General features: G+C 40.3%; 1 protein-coding gene across 4 annotated transcripts in view; it reads left to right on the top strand.

Annotated features, from left to right (window-relative positions):
* The window catches only part of UTRN (utrophin), a 583,736-nt gene that overhangs the window by 397,426 nt on the left and 164,246 nt on the right, over positions 1–22,064 (top strand). For all 4 annotated transcript variants that reach the window (XM_038766673.1, XM_038766663.1, XM_038766681.1 and 1 more), the window contains one exon: positions 5,424–5,580. In XM_038766673.1, the coding sequence (XP_038622601.1) occupies positions 5,424–5,580 (157 nt within the window). The remainder of the gene's footprint in view (positions 1–5,423; positions 5,581–22,064) is intronic.

The raw sequence follows: 22,064 nt of genomic DNA, 5'->3' as shown, positions 1-22,064 counted from the left end.
GTGAATACACATATATCTCTGTGTGTGCATCTTATATGCTCTATCGCTTCCTCTTATGGTAGTAGTATAATAATAATATTTATTAAGCACTTACTGTGTGCTTGTTGTGGCTAGGGGACATGTCTGCCAGATCTGTTGGGTTGTACTCACCCAAGCGCTTAGTACAGTGCTCTGCACACAGTAAGTACTCAATAAATACCGTTGATGATGTATGCAGAGCACTATACTAAGTACTGGGAAAGAATGAACAAGTGGAATTAGATATGGTCCCTATCCCTCAAGGGGTTGTAATATACTCTAGTGCTGCCTCCTCCACTAGATTGTAAAATCTTTGAGGGCAGGAATCATGTCTACTAATTATTGTGCCCTCCCTGGGGGTTTAATACAGTGCTCTGGACATGGTAGGTATTCAGTAGATACTTTTGATTTGATTAATTTATACTGCGTAAGTTAGAGGATATGCTTTTGGAAATTTGTAAGTGTATGATGTTGCTTTTGAAAGATTTACAAAATTAGTATAAAACTACACTTGTGACTATGATCTTCACAGGTAAAACTGAGACATCTGACTATCATGGAGCTCTTGAGAACTTTCATAAAACCTGAAAGAGTAACTCTTAAACTAGAGAGCCATGTATTCACTTTTGTAATTTCAAATCTAGAGTATAGGCTGCATATGGAAGCAAACAATTGGCAGGTTGTAATAAGTGGAACATATGGTCTTAATCCAATAGAAAAGAACCAGAACAGTTTCTTCAGGCTATGATCCTGCCCAGTCCATCTACTTTTCATTACAGAGAAAGGAAGAACCAAAGTATAATATAAGTATAATGTGCATCATTATTGCACTTGGAATTTAGAGATTTTTGATCACTTACCTTAGAAAATCTATTCCTTGACAATTTCAATTCATTCATTCAGTGGTATTTGTTGAGCGCTTACTGTGTACAGAGCACTGTACTAAGCGCTTGGGAAGTACAAGTGGGCAACATATACATACGGTCCCTACCCAACAGCAGGCTCACAGTCTAGAAGGGGAAGACAGACAAAAAAAAAACCATATTAACAGAATAAAATAAATAGAATAGTAAATATGTACAAGTAAAATAGAGTAATAAATCTGTACTAACATATATACAGGTGCTGTGGGGAGGGGAAGGAGGTAGGGCGGGGGAATGGGCAGGGGGAGAGGAATGAGGGGGCTTAGTCTGGGAAGGCCTCCTGGAGGAGGTGAGCTCTCAGAAGGGCTTTGAAGGGAGGAAGAGAGCTAGCTTCGCGGATATGCAGAGGGCGGGCATTCCAGGCCAGGGGGAGGGCGTGAGCCGGGGGTCGACGGTGGAACAGGCAAGAACGAGGCACATTGTGGAGGTTAGCGGCAGAGGAGCAGAGGGTGTGGGCTGGGCTGGAGAAGGAAAGAAGGGAGGTGAGGTAGGAGTGGACGAGGTGATGGACAGCCTTGAAGCCGAGGGTGAGGAGTTTTTGCCTGATGCATAGGCTGATTGATAGCCACTGGAGATTTTTGAGGAGGGGAGTAACATGCCCAGAGTGTTTCTGCACCAAGATGATCCGGGCAGCAGCTTGAAGTATAGATTGAAGAGGGGAGAAACAGGAGGATGGGAGATCAGAGAGGAGGCTGATGCAGTAATCCAGTCAGGATAGGATGAGCGATTGAACCAGCAGGGTAGCGGTTTGGATGGAGAGGAAAGGGCGGATCGTGGCAATGAGACGGAGGTGAGAGCCGCAGTTTTTGGTGACGGATTGGATGTGAGGGGTGAACAAGAGAGCAGAGTCGAGGATGACACCAAGGTTGTGGGCTTGTGAGACGGGAAGGATGATAGTGCCGTCAACAGTGATGGGAAAGTCAGGGAGAGGGAAGGGTTTGGGAGAGAAGACAAGGAGATCAGTCTTGGACATTATTGAGTTTTAGATGGAGGGCAGACATCCAGATGGAGATGTCCTGAAGGCAGGAGGAGACACGATCCTGAAGAGAGGGAGAGAGAGCAGGAGCAGAGATGTAGATTTGGGTGTCATCAGCATAGAGATGATAGTTGAAGCCGTGGGAGCGAATGAGTTCACCAAGGGAGTGAGTGTAGATAGAGAACAGAAGGGGACCAAGAACTGACCCTTGAGGAACCCCTACAGTAAGGGGATGGGAGGAGGAGGAGGAGCCAACAAAAGAGACTGAGAATGAATGGCCGGAGCGATAACAGGAGAACCAGGAAAGGACACAGTCTGTGAAGCCAAGGTTGGATAGTGTGTTGAGGAGAAGGGGGTGGTTGACAGTGTCGAAGGCAGCTGAGAGGTCGAGGAGGATTAGGCTAGAGTAGGAGCCATTGGTTTTAGCAAGCAGGAGGTCATTGGTGACCTTTGAGAGGGCAATTTCAGTGGAATGTAGGGGACGGAAGCCAGATTGGAGGAGGTCGAGGAGAGAGTTGGCATTCAGGAATTCGAGGCAGTGGGTGTAGATGACTCATTCAAGGAGTTTGGAAAGGAATGGTAGGAGGGAGATAGGGTGTTAACTAGAAAGGGAGGTGGGGTCAAGAGAGGGTTTTTTTTAGGATGTGGGAGACGTGGGCATGTTTGAAGGCAGAGGGGAAGGAACCACTGGAGAGTGAGCGGTTGAAGATGGAAGTTAAGGAAGGGAGGAGAGACGGGGCCAGAGATTTCATAAGATGAGAGGGAATGGGGTCAGAAGCACAGGTGGCCGGAGTAGCACTTGAGAGGAGGGAGGAGATCTTATCTGAGGATACTGCTGTGAAGGATGGGAATGGGAGAGACCTTGAGAGCCTTATTGTTGTAAGTTATATGCTGTATTTGGGCCTACAGTTCAGAAGCTCTGTGTTGAACCTCTAGGGTAATGGGAGAAGTTAGTCATCCACTCCTACAGAGAATTGGATATTTGAATGCTGTTGACCATACCAAATATGTTCTGCTATAAACGTTTAATAAGTGAAGAGGGAGGGAATAAAACAAGGAACTAGGGATATCCAAATGTTGAGTTAAACTACAGTTGCTGGGTACAGAATAAAATAATATGAAACAAAGAAGTAGCCACTTTTCAGTTTGAGCTGAGATTTTTCTTCTCTATTAAAATTTACTTACATTACAAAATTGGGTATTAGAGAAAGCAGCTAGTATTAAGAAGGATTTAGTTCTGCTCTTGTAACTTAGATAACGTGTGGCAGTGAAATACTGTTTACCTCAGAAAAGAAATTCTTCACTCAGATCAAAGTAATCTACATGAACACAAAACAACTAGAATTAAACTGGAGACACAGGTCCTTGAGAGGGACTGTTTTCACTATGTAGACAAAAGGGAGGAGTTGTCAAAGCAGTAGAGAAATAGGTGAAATAGGACAAAAATAATCAAATAAAATGATTTGAGTACACCATTCCCAACGTTCCCTCAGAATGGTGATCGTTGTGATGATGCATTGCACTTCTAACAGAATCTCGCAAAGTTCTTTCAGCACTCCACACATTAGGTTTATTAAATTAATTCAATTAATTTAAGGGAAACTGAAGTTTAGAGGTCCCGGATGACTAGCGGAGAGAACATAGGTCTGGGACCAGAAGTCTTGGATTCTAATTCCATCTGTGCCACTTGTCTGCTGTGTGACCTTGAGCAAGTCACTTAACTTCTCTGTATTTCAGTTTCCTCACTGAGCCCCCCTTTTTCCTTTCCTCATCATCAATCGTATTTATTGAGCGCTTACTGTGTGCAGAGCATCCCCCTTCCCTACCTCTTTCCCCTCCCCATAGCACCTGTATATATGTTTGAACAGATTTATCACTATTTATTTTACTTCTACATATTTACTATTGTATTTTTTGTTAATGATGTGCATCTAGCTTTATTTCTGTTGATTTTGATGACTTGACACCTGTCCACATGTTTTGTTTTGTTGTCTGTCTCCCCCTTCTAGACTGTGATCCCATTGTTGGTAGGGACCATCTCTATATGTTGCTAACGTACTTCCCAAGCACTTAGTACAGTGCTCTGTGCACCGTAAGAGCTCAATAAATACGATTGAACGAATGAATAAATGCATATTTAGACTGTGAGTTCCACGTGGAACAGGCACTGTGTCTGATCTGATTAACTTGCATCTACGCCAGCTCTTAGAACTGTGCTTGACACATAATAGCACTTTAACAAATACCAATATAATAGTAAGTACAATTGTTCTCCTACCATCAAAGCCAGCTAGAGCAAACCTAGAAAATAGAACTCAGGGTGCCTTTCTGCAAATATTTTGTTGCATGCCTTGGATAACATTTCTGAGGAGTAGCAAACTGATTCAAGAATTGCTCACTCTGTCAGTCATAAGGCATTCTTCACCACCAGCTTCTGATCAGTAGCAGTGCTTCCCAGTAAGTCAGATTGATGAGACATGCTTGAAGAGATGATTTCAGAGCTTTTCACTGCTATCCAGTCGTCATCTGCCCATAAGACACTTATTTGGATAAACTGGCATTTGGCCTATGTATTAAGTGCTCTGCCAAGAGATGTTGAGACCAGAAGGATATAATGGGGATCTCCATTGCCTCTGACCAAGAGGAGACAGTTAAATGTGTTACCATAGCCTACAAAACAAGCAATAATTTATTAGTCAACTGAAATAGTCAATACTCTTTACAAGATGACTGCCCTAATACTGGGAAGTAACTTGAAGTACTGAAATAATTTTATTAGCGATTGTTGGACGTTTTAAAGATAATACTTCTATTGTATATGATATTACATGATAACAATATTCGTGTATTCTCATAATAATAAGTCTGGTATTTGTTAGATGCTTATTACTGCTAAGCAGTGTACCAAGAGCTGGGGTAGATAAAGGATAATTAGGCCAGGCACAGTCCCAGTCCCACATGGGATTCTCAGCCTACTGGAGAGGAGAACAGCAGCATGGCCTAGTGGATAAACCATGGGTCTGGGAATCAGAAGGACCTGGGTTCTAATCCTGCCTCCGCCTCTTGTCTGCTGTGTGACTTTGGGCAAGTCTTTTCACTTATCTGTGCTTCAGTCACCTCCTCTGTAAAATGGGGATTATGGTTCATGGGCTGTGACAACCTAATTAGCTTGTGTCTACCCCGGTGCTTAGTATGGTGCCTGGCACATAGTAAGTGCTTAATAAATACTATTTTAAAAAGCCAGAAGTATTGGATCCTATTTTACAGATGAGGAAACTGAGGAGGTAAGTGACTTGCCCGAGGTCACGCAGCAGGTGAGTGGTGGAGCCAGAATGAGAACCTGATCCTCTGACTTCAGGCCATCCTCTTTCTGAGCACACTTCTTGTGAGGAAGTCGTGATCTTTCACTGTGGTATATATAACCACAACTATTTTTACAGAACATCTGTCTGTTTTGAGGCCCTTTCAACACTCATTCAAGTGTCCTGTGCTTCCTCTCTTTGCAGAGCTCACTTAGAGGCCAGTGCTGAGAAATGGAACAGGTTGTTGGCATCCTTGGAAGAGTTGGTCAAGTGGCTGAATCTGAAAGATGAGGAGCTTAACCAACAGATGCCCATTGGAGGAGATGTTCCAGCCTTACAAGAACAATACGACCACTGTAAAGTGAGTTTGATGGTATTTTGTGGATGATTGGGTTTTTTTATTTGTAAAATAAGGTGGGAGAGAATCCTTTACCTTATTTCCCACAACAGGATTTGCATTTACAGACTGAAGACATTTAAAGAGTTTATTGTAGTTTCTTCCATTGGGACAACACTTGGAAATTTCGTTATAACCAAAGCTGCTCTTTCAAATATGCTATTTGTGGTACTTCTGAACTCTTTCCTGAACTTTCAAAACCTAAAGATAACTTGGCATGTGAGTTTAGTGAAACTGGCTTCTCGTCAGTGGTAGAAATGTGAGCATAATATTGTGAAGTGAAAGGTAGTTTTTGAACACAAGCTACTATGTTTGCCTGCAAATACTATTCCTACTTTAATTTTGAGGAAATTAGTATATTATGGAAGGGACATAAGTGTTAGAGGGATTGGAAGTAAAGTAAGTTTAAATTTAGGAGTGCATCAGTACCTAAGTATTAAATCTTTAGTCTTTTGGAATGAATGTATTTTATATGCATACTTGCACTGCAGTGTGTTCTAGTCTTAAAGTAGTCTGAAAGCAGCCTGGCCCTGTGGATAGAGCTTGGGCCTGGGCGTCTGAAGGACCTAGGTTCTAATCTTGCCTCAGCCACTGGTCTGCTGTATGACTTTCACTTAACATCTCTGTGTCTGTTACCTCAAGTGTAAAATGGGGATTAAGACTGTGAGCCCCATGTGAGACAGAGACTTTATCCAATTTGATTAGCTGTATCTATCCCAAAGCTTAGAACAGTGCTTGACACATATAAAGTACTTAACAAATACTATTATTATTATTAGTCATCAGTTTTCAGGTTAATTCTGTACTCTGCTATGCTGCAACCATGGACATTGAACTCCACTACCAATGGAGTCCAACTTTTCTGATCCATTTCATACTATTCCTTCAAGTTATTTACCATAATTATTTTGTATTCATTTAATTGACCTCCACATTCACTTGGCTATTTTATCTTCATTTTATTTTTATACAGATGCTAAAATTGCTACTCAGATCAATCTGTAGTTTTATTAAGTGCCCAATGTGTTCAGAGCACTGTATTCAATTTTCCCTCTCTAGACAGCAAGCACCTTGTGAGCAGGAAATGTGTTTATCAACTCTGCTATATTTTACCCTCCCAAGAGCTTAGTACAGTGCTCTGTACACAGTAAGTGTTCAATAAATGTGATTGATTGTATACACAAATGTCTGCCCTTAAGGAATTTACATAAAGAAGCAGCGTGGCCCAATGGAAAGAGCACGGGCTTTGGAGTCAGAGGTCATAGATTCAAATCCCGGCTCTGCCAATTGTCAGCTGTGTGACTTTGGGCAGGTCACTTAATTTCCCTATGCCTCAGTTCCCTCATTTGTAAAATGAGGATTAAGACTGTGAGCCACCTGTGGGACAACCTGATCACCTTGTAACCTCCTGAGCGCTTAGAACAGTGCTTTGCACATGGTAAGTGCTTAATAAATGCTATTATTATTACTATTATTATTATTATTATTACATTCTAGCAGAGAAGATAGGACAAATTCATTCAATCATATTTATTGAGTGCTTACTGTGTGCAGAGCACTGTACTAAGTGCTTGGCAAATGTACAGATAGGAGGAAAAAGAAAAATGGCTAAGTGAAAGATTTATTTAGGTGCCCTTAAGAAATTTACAATCTAGTGGGAAAGATAGGTACTAGAAAAATATACAGATAGGAGGAAAAAGAAGAATGGCTATGTAGGTGAGTAACTGCCATTTGGGTTCCCACTAGAGCTTGGAATGAAATAAATGAGTCGGGGCGGGGTATATCTGAGAAACACAAGCATTTTTTTTTTCCATGCAGGATCCATTTTCAGTTGAAGTAACCACAGTATAGTGCCGTTGCTGAGTCATAACACCAGAGCCCTGCGCCTTCATAAGGCTCTGTGGTTGTCTCAATAGCCATTGTGCTCTTCACTGCCCATAGTAGCTAGTTGTTTTCAGGATTCCTGCTGCTTGTCCACTTAGCAGAGCTCTCCGGGAGGTTCTGTGGTCAGAAACATTTATCACTTTTGACTCAGCATTAGCAGACATTCACTTTCTTGCAGCCTTTTCACAGCGAGAAATGGGGCAAAGTGGGGTCAGTACCTATGTGCCTTCCCTAGTGATCTGAATAGACACCCACTTTTAAGGTCAGAACTGGGTATAAATCAATTTGGCATTAAATTTAAGATGCTGAAGATACTACAGCACATTTAGGTTTGGCGAAACTTTAAAAAAAGGGTTGGGAGGAAATGTCTTCACAAAATTGCCATTCATGTTTCGGGAACTGAGATCTGGGCTACTCATGCCCGTTAACACTTCCTCCTTGTCAATACCTTTCTCCCTTCCCACCCCTTCTCCATTAGCACCTAATATAAGCAAGGTGGCTGCTGCCTCTGAGGTATTTGTATGAGGCTAAAAGACACAGGAGAGTTTGGACAGTTTCTTCTGAAAAAGTTAGTCTCATTGACAAATGCTCAGTGTCTGATGGTTCAGCAAACTCTGTACCTACACTATTTTTTTCAATTAACTAGTAATACAGAGTTCCCATTCCCAGCATATTCATATTTGCCAAGCAGCCCCAGGGATTTCTCCATGGCAGTTCCTGTGACTGAAGTAGCCAGGAGACGTAACTAAACAATCCCAGCTGCAAGTACATGTGCTGGCATTGATGGCATTGCACTTGATTCCTTCCCAACCTTGGAGGTTTAGTTACTCCATCAGAGCATGCTTTCTCTGCTGTTCTCTTGTTTTCATGTGTCCAGAATTTTTGGATCTATGGATGTGTTTCATTGATTAACAAATCAGTTTTTAATGCTTTTAGTTTTTTCCATCTAAGATTTATTTTAATGGCTGTTTTCCCTTCTTTACTGTGAGAGCCTTGTGAACAGGGAACATGCCTATGAACTCAACTCTGCTCGGTCTCTTCCAAGCATCTAGTACAGTGCTCAGTGCACAGTAAGCATTTAATAAATACCATTGAGCAATCAATCCATCCTATTTATTGAGCACTTACTATGCGCAGAGCACTCAAATGGACTGATTTGTTTAATTCATTACCAAACTTTTGGACTGTCTTGTGTCACTTATTTGTCCTAAAGTTTTCTAAATCAGCTAAAATGTAACATTTTTTAAAATCTGCATTTCATTATGAATATCCAAAATCAGTTCACCCCAAACTACATTAAGTTCAATATCCTCTTTCCAATTCTAAAGAGATGGATGGGGAAGGGGAGACTGTGTGGTGGTGAGGTAAATATTCCTGAGTTACCTGTGCTTCCCACCATTCCTATTTTAAAAGAGTTCAAGTTTGCACAATTGAATGACCTAGCAGACTGTAAATGAGTATATAGCTAAATAATTAAGTCAGTCATCTTCCTGGAATATATGAGTGTTGAATGCCTGAATTCACAGGCAGAGTTTAGTTAATGTTGACTTCACCAGGCAAAATCAAATGCCACTCACGTGCTTGGTGACTGAGGTAGGGAATGGATTTCTGTAGTGTTAAAATGTTCTTGAAATGTGGCAACTCTTGAATTGACCTAGAGCTTCCAAAATCTAAATACCTCCTGGATTCTAACACAGTATATTTACAGTATCATCATCACTGTACTAGGCACTGAGAGCACACAGTAAAAGTAGTAGATGCGGTTCCTGCCCTTGAATTTAGAATTGAATGAGAGTGCAAGTGGGAAGGAGTTTGGCCTAGTGGAAAGAATATGGGTTTGGGAGTCAGAGGACCAGGGTTCTAATCCCGGCTCCACCTCTGGCCCAAGGTCACACAGCAGACCAGTCACTTAACTTTTTTGTGCCTCAGTTACCTCATCTGTAAAATGGGGATTAAGACTTTGTGCCCCATGTGGAACAGGGTCTGTGTCCAACCTAATTAGCTTGTATCTACCCAGCCCATTATCTACTAGTAATATTATTTACTTATTAACTATTATCTACAAGTAATAACAGTATTATTATTATTATTACTATTATTAAGTGTCGTCGAGTCATTTCCGATTCATAGCAGCTCCATGTATATATATATCAGCACACATTTCATGACTTTTTCCAGGCTCTTCATAGCAAGTTTTCCTAACATTAATCTTTGGTGTATTTCTTGACTACTAGTTCCTTTGTTAATGATCATCAATCCCAGGAGAGAAAAATTGTCAGCTATTTCAATCTTCCCTCCATCCACTACAAGTGTGTTAAAACTTCCAGTTGTTGTGGTCTTTGTTTTTGTGACTTTTAATTGTAGGCCTATCTTTTTGCTTTGTTCCTCAACTTTTAATAATTAAAGTTATTATTATGGGCATGCCGGTCCATTTATAATTGCATTAATAAGGAACCTATATGGCAAACAGGAGGCTACAATAAGAACAGAATATGGAGAAACAGATTGGTTTCCCATTAGTGGGGGAGCAGGAAGACTAGATTTTTGTTTATAGTAGCACCACCATCCTCTGACACTACCTCTTCTCTAAGAATGTATTTGTTTATGATTGACAATAGCTGGAGTTGAGGGGGAAAAAAAGCAATTCCTGAGGCACAGTGGGAAATCGTCCAAGAAAATAAGATGCCAAGGGACGTTTGAAAGATGGTGTTGAATTTAAGCCATTTCTGCTCATTAACCTTGATTTTTCAACTGTCACAGACAATTCAACAGAGGATTTGTTGAGCTGTGTTCACAGATCATGCATATTTAAATGTTTTTAGTTTGTTCAGGTCTATAATAGCAAGTAAATAGTCATAAAAATAGTCCATCAATATATTTATTAAGCACTTACTGTTTGGCAGAGTATTGTACTGTGCTTTTGGGAGAGTACAATTTAGTAAATTTGTAGAAACATTCTAAATTTACAGTCTAGAGGAAATCGTAATATTTGTTAATTGTTTACTATGTGCCAAGTATTGAGGTAGATTAAATACAATTAAGTAAGACACTATTCCTGTTCAGTTTGGTTCTCTAAGACAGTCTATGTTTCAAAATGTGAGTTTAAATATATTAAAAATGATAAACAGGTTATAGAAGAGAAATTGGGTTGAACACGTACATATGCTTCCAATAATAGTAATTTTTTCTGTACAAAGAGGATGGAAGAATTTAGACCTGTCATGTGACCAAATGACTTTTTGATGACCTGTGCTTTCTGCCACAGCGATTGCATGATTAATACAACTTTATGAGATGCCTGGATGGCTCAGTTGATCATCTATTTCTTAAGCATTTCACCTCACTTTTATGAAGCAGCCGTTAGTGGAAAGAGCAGAGGACTGGGAGTCAGGAGATCTGGGTTCCAGTCTTGGCTTCTCAGTTGCCTGCTGTGTGACTTTGGGCAAATTACTTAACTTCCCTGTGCCTTAGTTTATTCATCTGTAAAATTGGGTTTCAATACCTTTTTTCCTGCCCTCTTAGACTGTGGGACAGGGACTGTGTCTGATTTGACTCTTGTGTGTCTACCATAGTGCTAATAATAATAATAATGACATTTATTAAGCGCTTACTATGTGCAAAGCACTGTTCTAAGCACTGGGGAAGTTACAAGGTGATCAGGTTGTCCCAAGGAGGGCTCACAGTCTTAATCCCCACTTTACAGATGAGGTAACTGAGGCACAGAGAAGTTAAGTGGCTTGCCCAAAGTCACACAGCTGACAGTTGGGGAAGCCAGGGTTTGAACCCATGACCTCTGACCCCAAAGCCCAGCTCTTTTCCACTGAGCCACACTGCTTCTCTTATCAGGGTGGTCACCACGCAGTAAGCACTTAATATCAGAGTTATTATTATCACCTGTATCTCTTGTCAGCAAAGACTGAATGCCATGCATCCTGAGCCTGTGCTTCATTGTAATCCCCAGAGCAATTTGTCCTCCCAATGGATCACGTCCCCCCAGTGATCCGGCACAGAAAATACGTTCTGATCATCTTTCCAAACCTGTTATCCCACTGTCACTGTAGGCATTCTGTTAATACGGTGGAAAGAATGTCAGGCTTTTTTTAAAGCCAATGCTTTCTAATACTTTTGCTTTTATGGACATTGCAAAACATGTTCAGCTCCTACCTTAATGTGTAGAATTGTGTAGAATTATGTAATTTGCCAAGGGCAGAATCAGAGGCTTTTGATTTTCTTTCAAGGGTTTTAAATAAATCATCGCAGCAAGACAATACAACATCTGATGATTCAACGGTACTCCAGTGTGGCAATTCTATATTGATAGTGTTCTTAGTAGGCTTCATTCTGATCAATTCGAATTAGCTTTCAGGAAAGGAAAATTTTTGAAAAAAGCTTGACAAATTCCCCTTTGTCTATTTTTTTTTGCAAATCTTTAAATGGGGAAGCATTCTTTTCCTCATGAGATGCCCTATCCTTTGCTCTCCATTAATTTTAAGGAGTTCTCGTAATTCCCCATCTGCTGGGGTCACAGCAGTCTTCCACTTTAGGAGCTACCAGAGGAAAGACAATCAAAGCCAGTCCTTGGCTAGCCCAAGGGTCAGGTTGCATATACCCTAAATCTTGTTCTCTTCTTCAGGGATGAATAACTACTTAATCCTTCTGTTTTCCCGAGAGTTTCCAGTTCATTCCATGAGTAAAATACCACTGTTCCAATCCTGACTTCTCAAATGATTTTGCCAGGGGTTCAGTTTCTTGTCTTAAATTTAATCCCGATTTCCCTTAATTATGCTCTGACTTGCATTTGAGTGTTCAGTTTATGATTTTTGCTTATCCCATAAATATTGTACCTGTGCACATTCTTATTTGGGATTATTAGTGGTCATAAATTATTCTATACCTGGTTAAGACAGTAACTAAAGTTCACTAGATTTCAAAAACTAGCACTTGCTCTTTTTGGCCTAATTTTAAATGGGAAAATTTGCTTTAGAAGTTTCTCTTCTGTACAAATTGGAGTTGCCTCTCTTTACTGTCTTTGCAAAGTGGGGTTAATTTCAGGGAGAAAATAATATATTATGAAGTTTTTCAAAATTTTCACTTTTATTGTGGTAAAAATGTGTACCAATTAAAACAAACTTTATAGTGTAAGCTAAAAGGTATTACTTCATAGAAATAACAATGTTTAAGAACACTTTTGGTGTCCCATTTTGCATTTAAAATCCTGAAAATGCTATTTTAATAGCACTTCAATTTTTTTTGAAGAATCATGCAGATGAACAATGTTGCATAAATCACTGGTATAAGTTCTTTTTGAGAGACACCAGTGAAAGAAACGTAGGAAAAATAACCCCAGTGATCGCATGCAAAAGGGCTCTTAGGGAACTGAATGAAAAGATCTTGGAGCCACTAACTATTGCCTGTGAAAATTTGTTGCGGTTTGAGACAGATGCATGAAAAATGGAAAAGGCTAACTGGATTGCCTGCTCATAAAAATGGGACAGAAGAAAGATAGTGGGAAGAAAATGCCTCAGTGTCTAAAGTATCTTCCTGGAAAATCTAGAATATTCACACAAGCACAAAAAATATTTACACAATCAATTTTCAGACACCCAGGGAGTAAACAGAACATCACTGTAAAGGATAGCTCCCATCACATCTTTTTTACAGTGTGATGAGTCTGGTATAGTGTAATGAATGAAAATTTCTTAAGTTTAGGAAGGCTTCTGATCAGTCCCACAAATCTGTGTCATTAATGCTTGAGACCACCAACTACCAAATGAGGGTCCAGCAGGTAAGAAGGATGAATTCAAATTTTTATCAATGGGTCAATATAAATTTCTGGGAACAAAGCAAATGGGACTCCCCAGGGATTGGTTTTAGGCCCAGTGTTAATTAATATCTTCATCAGTGACTTGAATAATGGAATTAGTAACATTATAATTTGCTATTCAGATGCTTCTATTCAGCCATGAGAAGCAGCGTGTCTCAGTGGAAAGAGCATGGGCTTTGGAGTCAGAGGTCATGGGTTTGAATCCAGGCTCTACCAATTGTCAGCTGTGTGACTTTGGGCAAGTCACTTAACTTCTCTGGGCCTCAGTTCCCTCATCTGTACAATGGGGATTAAGACTGAGCCCCCTGTGGGACAACTTGATCATCTTGTAACCCCCCCCCCCCCGAGTCCTTAGAATAATGCTTTGCACATAGTAAGTGCTTAATAAATGCCATTATTATTACTCTAGGAGGTTGGGAGGTCTTTGGAATTCAGAATCAGAATTCTGAATGGCTTTGTAAACTTCAGGAATGGAGGAGAATCAAACAGTTAAGTCGAGGAAAATTGATCTTGGGGTAAGGAAGGGAAAATGAATTATACCAACTCATTCTAGAGGCATATTGGCTATATGTAACGAAAGCAGAAAAAATCTGAGGTCATAGTGAATTACAAATCAAGAATATAGGACTATGCTATTGGCATGGTTAGAAGGAAACATTAAATATAGAAACAATGAGTAACCATGAGATCACTGCTCTCCTGGCGATGAGTTGTCAGGCAGGAATCCATTATTGAAGCAAAGCCTTACCACAAACCAAAGATTCTAACACCCTGTAATTTGGGAATAAAAGCTGGACTGGCTTTTTACATTGTGCACATTTCCTGGACAACTTTCAACAACCCTTATTTGCTGTATCGAACACCAGATGGAAGGAAAGAGTCTTTGGGAATGAGACCAGGATCATATTTAATGAGCAGGCATCATGGCTCTGCTTGCTGCAACTTGCCTTTGCTAGGCTGGTTACTTCTGTTGAGGGTGGTCTGTTTTAAAGGACTCAGTATGCACGTTAAAAGAGAATGGCCTGAAATTGGCCAGCCCTATTAATTGCAGCTCTTCAGTGTCCTAAGGGGGCATGTGGGTGATATCAAAATCACACTTTGAGTTTGTTGCAGAATATTAAGGAATCCTATAAGTGTAGTGCCTGGAGAGAGTGCCATAATTCCGACCCAGCTATAAAAATTCAAAATCTTTATCTTGTCCCTGCCCTGCTACACAGCTCTGTTTTGAAAAAAAATTATCTTGCTAATTAAGAGCTACTTGAATTGATTACTTGTATGGTGCATAAGTAATGTTACTCATTTTGTTTCCTTTGAGCGTTCATTATCTTTCTTTCTGAAGAATTGTTTCCTCCAAAGATATGTGTATTTAAAACACAATAAAGTTCTAAATTAAAAGGGTATTTTAAACTTTTCAAAACAAAGTGTGCTTCAAGCTCTAGGCTCATTCCCCAGAATGCAGTTTCCTAGTGAAAAATGTGAAAAGTTGTATAGGTTTAGTGCTCAGAATAGGAGTCCTATGGAATAGCAAAAAAAAAAACCCCAAAAAACAAACAGGCCATCATTAAGGCCAAGAAAAACATCAGCACATTATAAACTTATGCTCAGTACTTAGTTGTTTTCTTGTCCCTTGGTACAACTGCAGGCAGAATTTTGTCTAGTGACAAAGTAGTTTAGGTACATTCTTACATTTATGAAAGTAGCCTCTTGGACAAACTTTGATCTGGGCATTTTTCATTAACCTGAATTACTATTTGAATAGAAACAAACAGGAATATTTTAAGTTGTGCTACAAACCAGCTTTTCTTGGAACTGCAGTATGAGGTAACTTCAGGACAATGTTTTTGTGGAGGAATAATATCTAGGCTACAGATTTAAAATATTTTTAAAGAGAATTGTATTTTCTTTAACATAGCTGCTTACAGTGAAAGTATCTGAATAATTTCAGTGCTGGAGAGGATTTTTGGAAAATAATGAAATGTCATTATGTACTTTTGATCTCTTCCAGAGTGGGAGGGAAGTGATTGTTGGAAGGTACTAAGTGCCTCATGTATTTGGCTAAAAGGGTGCAAGTACTGCTTAGTACAGTGCTCTGCACATAGTAAGCGCTCAATAAATACAATTGTTGATGAAGTACTGATCCTCAACATTACTTATTCAATTGTACTGGCTATATTTTCATGCATAATGGCAAATGGTCAAAAACCAAATAACTAATGCTGCAGCATCAACAAGTGTATTTCTTAAAAAAACCCAGCAAAATTCTAAGTCCACTTGTCAATCAATAACTTGTCTGAAACTGAACTCTTTAAGGATGTGGTTTTATTGTTTATTTGGATGACTTATTTGGATGGATCGATGCTTAGGCATTTGATTAATGATTTATTTTTGAGTCAGTGCAGCATGTTTCTTTAATGGGGGTATGTTTAGGGCTTCCCTGGAATGTTGTTGTTGTGGTATGTTGTCGAGTTGTCTCCAACCCTTAGTGATGCCATGGAGAGAGGTTGCTAAATAACTTCTTTTGTTTTCTCCCTGAGTGTTAATTTGTTTTACAGTATTGTATTGTCTCTCTAAAATCATACAAAATCTATATTAGGAAAGTCTACTACTGTCCAATCATGTTCATTGATCAGAGATAGAAACTGTGACTGGTTGCCTCTGTCTTTTTTTTTAAATGGTAGTTTTAAAATACTTACTATGTGCCAGACACTGTTCTAGAGGTTAGTCAGGTCTGACCAGTCTATGTCCCACATGGAGCTCACAGTCTTATTCCCCATTTTATAGATGAGGTAACTGAGGCACAGAGAAGGTAAATCATGTGCTCAAAGTTACCTAGCAGACAAGTGGTGGTGCTGGGATTAGAACCCAGGTCATTCTGACTCCTGGGCCTGTGCTCTATTCACTGGGCCACATGGCTTCTCTGCCTTCTTAGAAGACATTCCAAAATATAAGGAATAGGAAGCTGAGATAAAAATATTGACATTTTGAAGGCTTGACCTGCAAGTGCCTGGCCACATCAGCAGTCCCAAGTGACTGCTGCTAAATTAGGAACTTATTATTATTATTATTATTAAGTGCCATCGAATCATTTCCGATTCATAGCGACTCCATGGATATACTTTCTCCAGAACATCCTAACCTCTGCCATAATCCACAACCTTTCTAATGGTTCTTCCATTGTCATTGTTATGGTCCCTATCTAGCTGCTGGTCTGCCTTTTCCATGTTTTCCCTGGACTTTTCCTAGCATTAGTGTCTTCTCCAGAGAAGTAATCCTCCTGATTATGTGTCCAAAATATGCTAATCTAAGTTGAGTCATTTGGCCTTCCGAAGACCACTTTGGTTTAATTTGCTCCAAAAAATTAGGAAATAGAAAACAATATTTAAGTCAGGACCTCTCTCCTTAGATAAGAAGGCAAATTACAATATAACATCAAACAACCTGTGAAGTGAAGAAACTGTCTTGGCTGCAATATTAGTGGAAGATGGACTCGTTGTACAAGTTACATTTTAGTTGCTGAACCAATTTCATTACTTAAAATAAACATCACTTAGTATCAGTTCCCAAGGCAAGGACTGCAGTGACGGACCACCAAGGAGAAAACCATACTCATTGCCCCTTTAGTTTCACCGCACTGGGCAGATTGTTCAGGGTAGTTGGCCGCAGCTGATATTTATTGAGCTGATATGGGACACCTACAAATGTAATGGACAGAGAAAGCAATTATATTAATTGTGTATTTGTTAAGCACGTATTACCAATCAATCAATCAGTGGCACTTATTAAGTGCTTACTATGTACAGAGCACTGTACTGAGTGTTTGGGAGAGTACAGTAAAACAGAATTAGCAGACATATTGCCTGCCCATAACGAGTTTACAGTCTAGAGGATGCGCTTATGGGCCAAACACCGTACCAACCATTAGGACAGATACAATATATGCTAATCAGACATAGTGCAGCCAGCACATCCTGCAGGTGACTGCACACCTGACAGGAGATTGAAAAAATGTTGCCTAACCTGCCAGTATCTTTAGTGTTAATGTATCCTGTCCTGATTGCCAGAGGTATCATTAGGTGATGCTGGTTTTGCAGTTCAGAAAAGCAGGCCAGGGTGTGGTGGGTGTGACTCAGGCTGGTAAAATGCCTAAGTCACCAGACAGGATCAGAGACTACACAACCTCCTGTGGATGCCAAAATGAAGAAGTTCTCCCTCATGTCAATCAGGAGCGCTTACTGGGTGATGAGTGCTGTCGTAAGCACTTGGAGAAAGGCAATACAATAAAATTGGTAGATAGGTTCCTTGGCCTCAAGGAGCTTACAATCTAGTATGGGGAAACAGACATTAAAATAAATTACTGACAGGAGAAGCGGCAGAGTATAAGGATCTGTGTATAACGGCTGGCTGGGATGAGGAGAGTACCAGTTAATTGGTCAGTGGTTTTTGAATGCTTACTCTGTGCAGAACTCTATCCTAAGCTCTTTGGAAAGTACAGAATTGGTAAACATGATTCCTACCCACAGTGAGTCTACAGGAATTTAAGGGGTATGGACCTAAGTGCAGAGGTGATGCATAAGAGAGGATGAATAAGTCCAACATAAATCTCTCCTGCTTTGAGCCCATTTTTCCAGCTTGGTTGGAGCCTAGCAGTAGCTTGCCCCATGCATATTCATGCCACCCAGAATATATTTTTCTAATGATGAATGATATCCCTAAACCATGCTTGTTCCTTGCAGACATTTCCACAGAAGAGCAACTGGGAGCATTGTATCAAAGCAGCTGCTCTGCAGGGAAGTGGCAATAGCAGACAGATCCCTATGTGGGCCATGGAGACTTATGTAAGAGACAGAGCAAATAGAAGGATGTTCATTTTAAGGGAAAACTTCTTTGTGCCAGTGAGGCAAAGAGAGTGAAAGGATTGTGCGAATAAGACTGGTACTCAAGGTGGGAAAGCTTGTTTCTCTTGCTTTCAGTCTTTTCAGTCACATGATTCATAAGAGTGAGAGTTGCCACATGATTTTTTAATGCAAAAGACCACTGCATATAAATTATCGCAATAGAACTCTTTTGGGCTGCTTAAATTGGGTTCTCTTTCCTTTGTTTTCCTTTCCTAGCCACTGATACTCAGCATGGATCCTGGTGCAGAACATTTTGTTTTAGGCCTTAATAACATTAGCAAGTTTAAAAAATTTTAGTTGACTGAATGCCGTTTTATACAGGACTGGAAAGACAGTGTGATTTCTCAGAGATGTTGGGCTGCATAGTTCATGGATGTCTCTAGCTTTCTTTGCAAGTTGCAAACTTCTTACACCTGGAGACCTTGCAGGCTCACGTAGTGGAAAGAAGCCACTCATAACTGTTAGCTTCTGAAACATGAGCAGCCTCTTCTGGCCCTGAGGCAGAGAGGCAGGAGCTCTGCCTTTTTAGAAGATGAGGTGTACATTGAATATGGCACATTGTTGTTGCTGCTCAACAGTCTTCTCTCCATTAGATGGCATTTATTTTGTAGGTAGTCCTGCCTTCTATCCAGAAAGCGGTACATGCCAACAGCCACATTACAGCATTACCTAATGGAAAATCGCTCTGTTGTCTTAAAGTGGGGGTTAATTTACACAAACATATCTTTTCAGTACCTGTGGTTAGTTATGTGAACTCTCATATTGTCTGAACTCAGTTTCTTAAGCTTCCACTTTCAGAACTTTCTCAGATAAGGAAACAATTGGCTGTGCCGGTAAATATTACCTTTACTTCCTTTGGTTCACATTTTTTGAAATTAGCATTTTTACTTTCTTGTACTCAACAAAAGGAAAAATACAGAAACATTCAAGCTTGACTACAGTCTGAAGGGTTTCAGCTGACTGGTGTCCTGTGAAAAAATGAGTCAAAGTTAAGGTAGCATTTCACTCCTTATTAAACTACCCTGGATTCTCACTGACTGCAAATCAGCTTAAAATAAGACTTTTTAAGACTCCAGGCCTATTACATAGGAATAAAAGAACTTTCCAAAGCAACCAGTGTTATGGACATCTTAATTGGTGATGGAAATTCTTCACAGCATAACTCACCTCCTTTTTTAAAGTATACTGTACTGCTGAATTTTCCCAAATTAACAGGGACTTTTGATTAAGTCCTCAGAGTCATCAGTTGTGTTTCCCTTTGTAGAGTGGGTTGACATGTGGAATAATTGTAGTTTTTGTTAAGCACTTAGTCTGTCTCAAACACTGTTCTAAATGCTGGGGAGGGTACATGATACCCAGGGCTCACAATCTAAATGGGAAGGAGAACAGGTATTGAATCCCCATTTTGCAGATGAGGCAACTGAGGTACAGAGAAGTGAAGTGACTTTTCCAAGGTCACACAGAAGGCACATGGCAGAGCCAGGGTTAGAACCCAAGTCCTCCGACTCCCAGTCCCATGCTCTTTCCACTAGGCCACAGTGCTCCTCCTTTGTGATTGGAATTATAAAGTTCAGTAGTTTGGATCTGCAAGATCGTATGATTCTCATCCATTGTGGCACATAGGCAAGAGATCATTTTCAAGCTTTTTTCCTATTCTTTTTCATATATGCATCAGTTTCCTTTGGAATTAATTTGTTAATGACGAGCAGCATGGAAAGAGCACAGGCTTGGGAGTCAAAGGACCTGGCTTCTAATCCTCACCCCACCACTTGTCTGCTGTGTGACTTTGGACAAGTCATTTACTGTAAGTCACTCAACTCTAGACTGTAAGCTCATTGTGGGCAGGGAACATGTCTACCAACTCTGTTATGTTGTATTCTCCCAAGCACTTAGTACAATGCTCTGCATACAGTGAGCACTCAGTAAATATGATTTATTGATTGATTGATTAACTTCTCTGTGCCTTTATTTCCTCTTCTGTAAAATGGAGATTCATAGCGTGTTCTCTCTCCTACTTAGATTATGAGCCCCATGTGTGACAGGGACTGTGTCTGACATGATTAACTTGTATCTACATCAGTGCTTAGAACAGTCCTTGACACATAATACTATTTGGGGGTAATTTCATTTTACTTGGCAGAGTTTGTTTTTGAAGTGATGAGCTGTCTTTTTGCCCAACTAACACAACTTTGGGGATAATTCCTAAATCTACTTCTCCAACTCTGACCTTTTCGCTGTCTTAAATTATACATGCTTTCCTGCCTCCAGGAAATATTCACATGGAGGATGACCTGACATGACCTTAAACTCAATATGAAAAAACTGAAGTTCTCTTCTGTCCGACACTGAAATGTGTTTGTGTGTATGTGTACGAGTTTGTTCATGTGTGCATAAGATATATAGGTAAGGTGGGCAGTCTTGAATCCAGTAGGTATTTATATTTTACACAGGGAGAAATTTATAGTCATTAAACTATCATTATACGGTCAATTTGAATCCATCAGTCAGTGGTATTAAGTGCTATTACCACTGTTAAGTGGTATACAGTGCAGAGCACTGTACTAAACCTTTGGAAAAGTACAAAACAATAAACATATGATCCCTGTCCCCAGGAGATTACAATCTACAAGAGGAGACAGATATTAACATAAATTACAGCTAGTAGAAATGGTAGAGTATACGGATATGGGGCTGGGGTAAGTATGAAAGTGCTTAAAGGCTACACAGCCAAGTGCAAAATCTGCACAGAGGAGAGTAATGTACTCTAGAATGGTATTTAGGAAATACCAATAGCGCATACTTACTTCCCTTCTATGTTTATTGTCCATGCCTCTATTCCTTCCAGTCACAATAGGTTGTACTGTCAATTGCAGAAGTTCCTAACCTTGGTTTTTTCCTTGATTCCTCTCAGACTTTCACTTGCCACTTCTTGTTCGACTAAAGCTTGCCCGTAGTTCCTCCACATTTTTCAGACTGTCCCTTCCCTCCCATTTGTATCAACCACCCCCTTGATCCATGCCCTCATCACCCCCCAACTGGGCTACTGTAGCAACTGGGGCTACTCAGTGGCTTAGTGGAAAGAGCCCGGGCTTGGGAGCCAGAGGTCATGGGTTCTAATCCCAGCTCTGCCACTTGTCAGGTGTGTGACCTTGGACAAGTCACTTAACTTCTTTGAGAGCCTCAGTTACCTCATCTGTAAAATGGGGATTAAGACTGTGAGCCCCACATAGGACAATCTGATCACCTTGTATCCCCCCCCCAGTGCTTAGAACAGTGCTTTGCACTTAGTAAGCACTTAACAAATGCCATTATTATTATTATTATTATTATTATTACTGTAGCAACTCTTCTTTACCAGTTGCTAAGCTGCCCGTCTCCCTCCTCTTCAGTTTATCTGTACTCTACTCCCTGAATCATACATACCAGTTTTTCCCCAGTTCATTTCTCCCAAGCAAACTTCCTAATATCACTGGACTTTGGTCTCTCCCTCTCCTACTAATTGCACACTCTCCCCCCTTGAAGGGAATCTCTCCCTTTTAAATCTGTTAATCCATATCTTGTTCCACCTCAAAGTCCTCATTAAGGCTATCATGTAGGAGACAGTCTCTGACGATTCCCCCTCCTTCATTACCTCACTGCATCTCCTTCCCCCTCCTTCCTCTCCCCCTCGTCCCCCTCTCCATTCCCCCCGTATTACCTCCTTCCCTTCCCCACAGCACCTGTATATATGTATATATGTTTGTACATATTTATTACTCTATTTTACCTGTACATATCTATTCTATTCATTTTATTTTGTTAATATGTTTGGTTTTGTTCTGTCTCCCCCTTCTAGACTGTGAGCC

This window comes from Tachyglossus aculeatus, chromosome 2, assembly GCF_015852505.1.
Source record: "Tachyglossus aculeatus isolate mTacAcu1 chromosome 2, mTacAcu1.pri, whole genome shotgun sequence".
In the NCBI taxonomy this organism is placed as follows: Eukaryota; Metazoa; Chordata; class Mammalia; order Monotremata; family Tachyglossidae; genus Tachyglossus; species Tachyglossus aculeatus.
The sequence above is the reverse complement of the archived record's forward strand: the minus strand, read 5'-3'. Positions and strand labels throughout refer to the sequence as shown.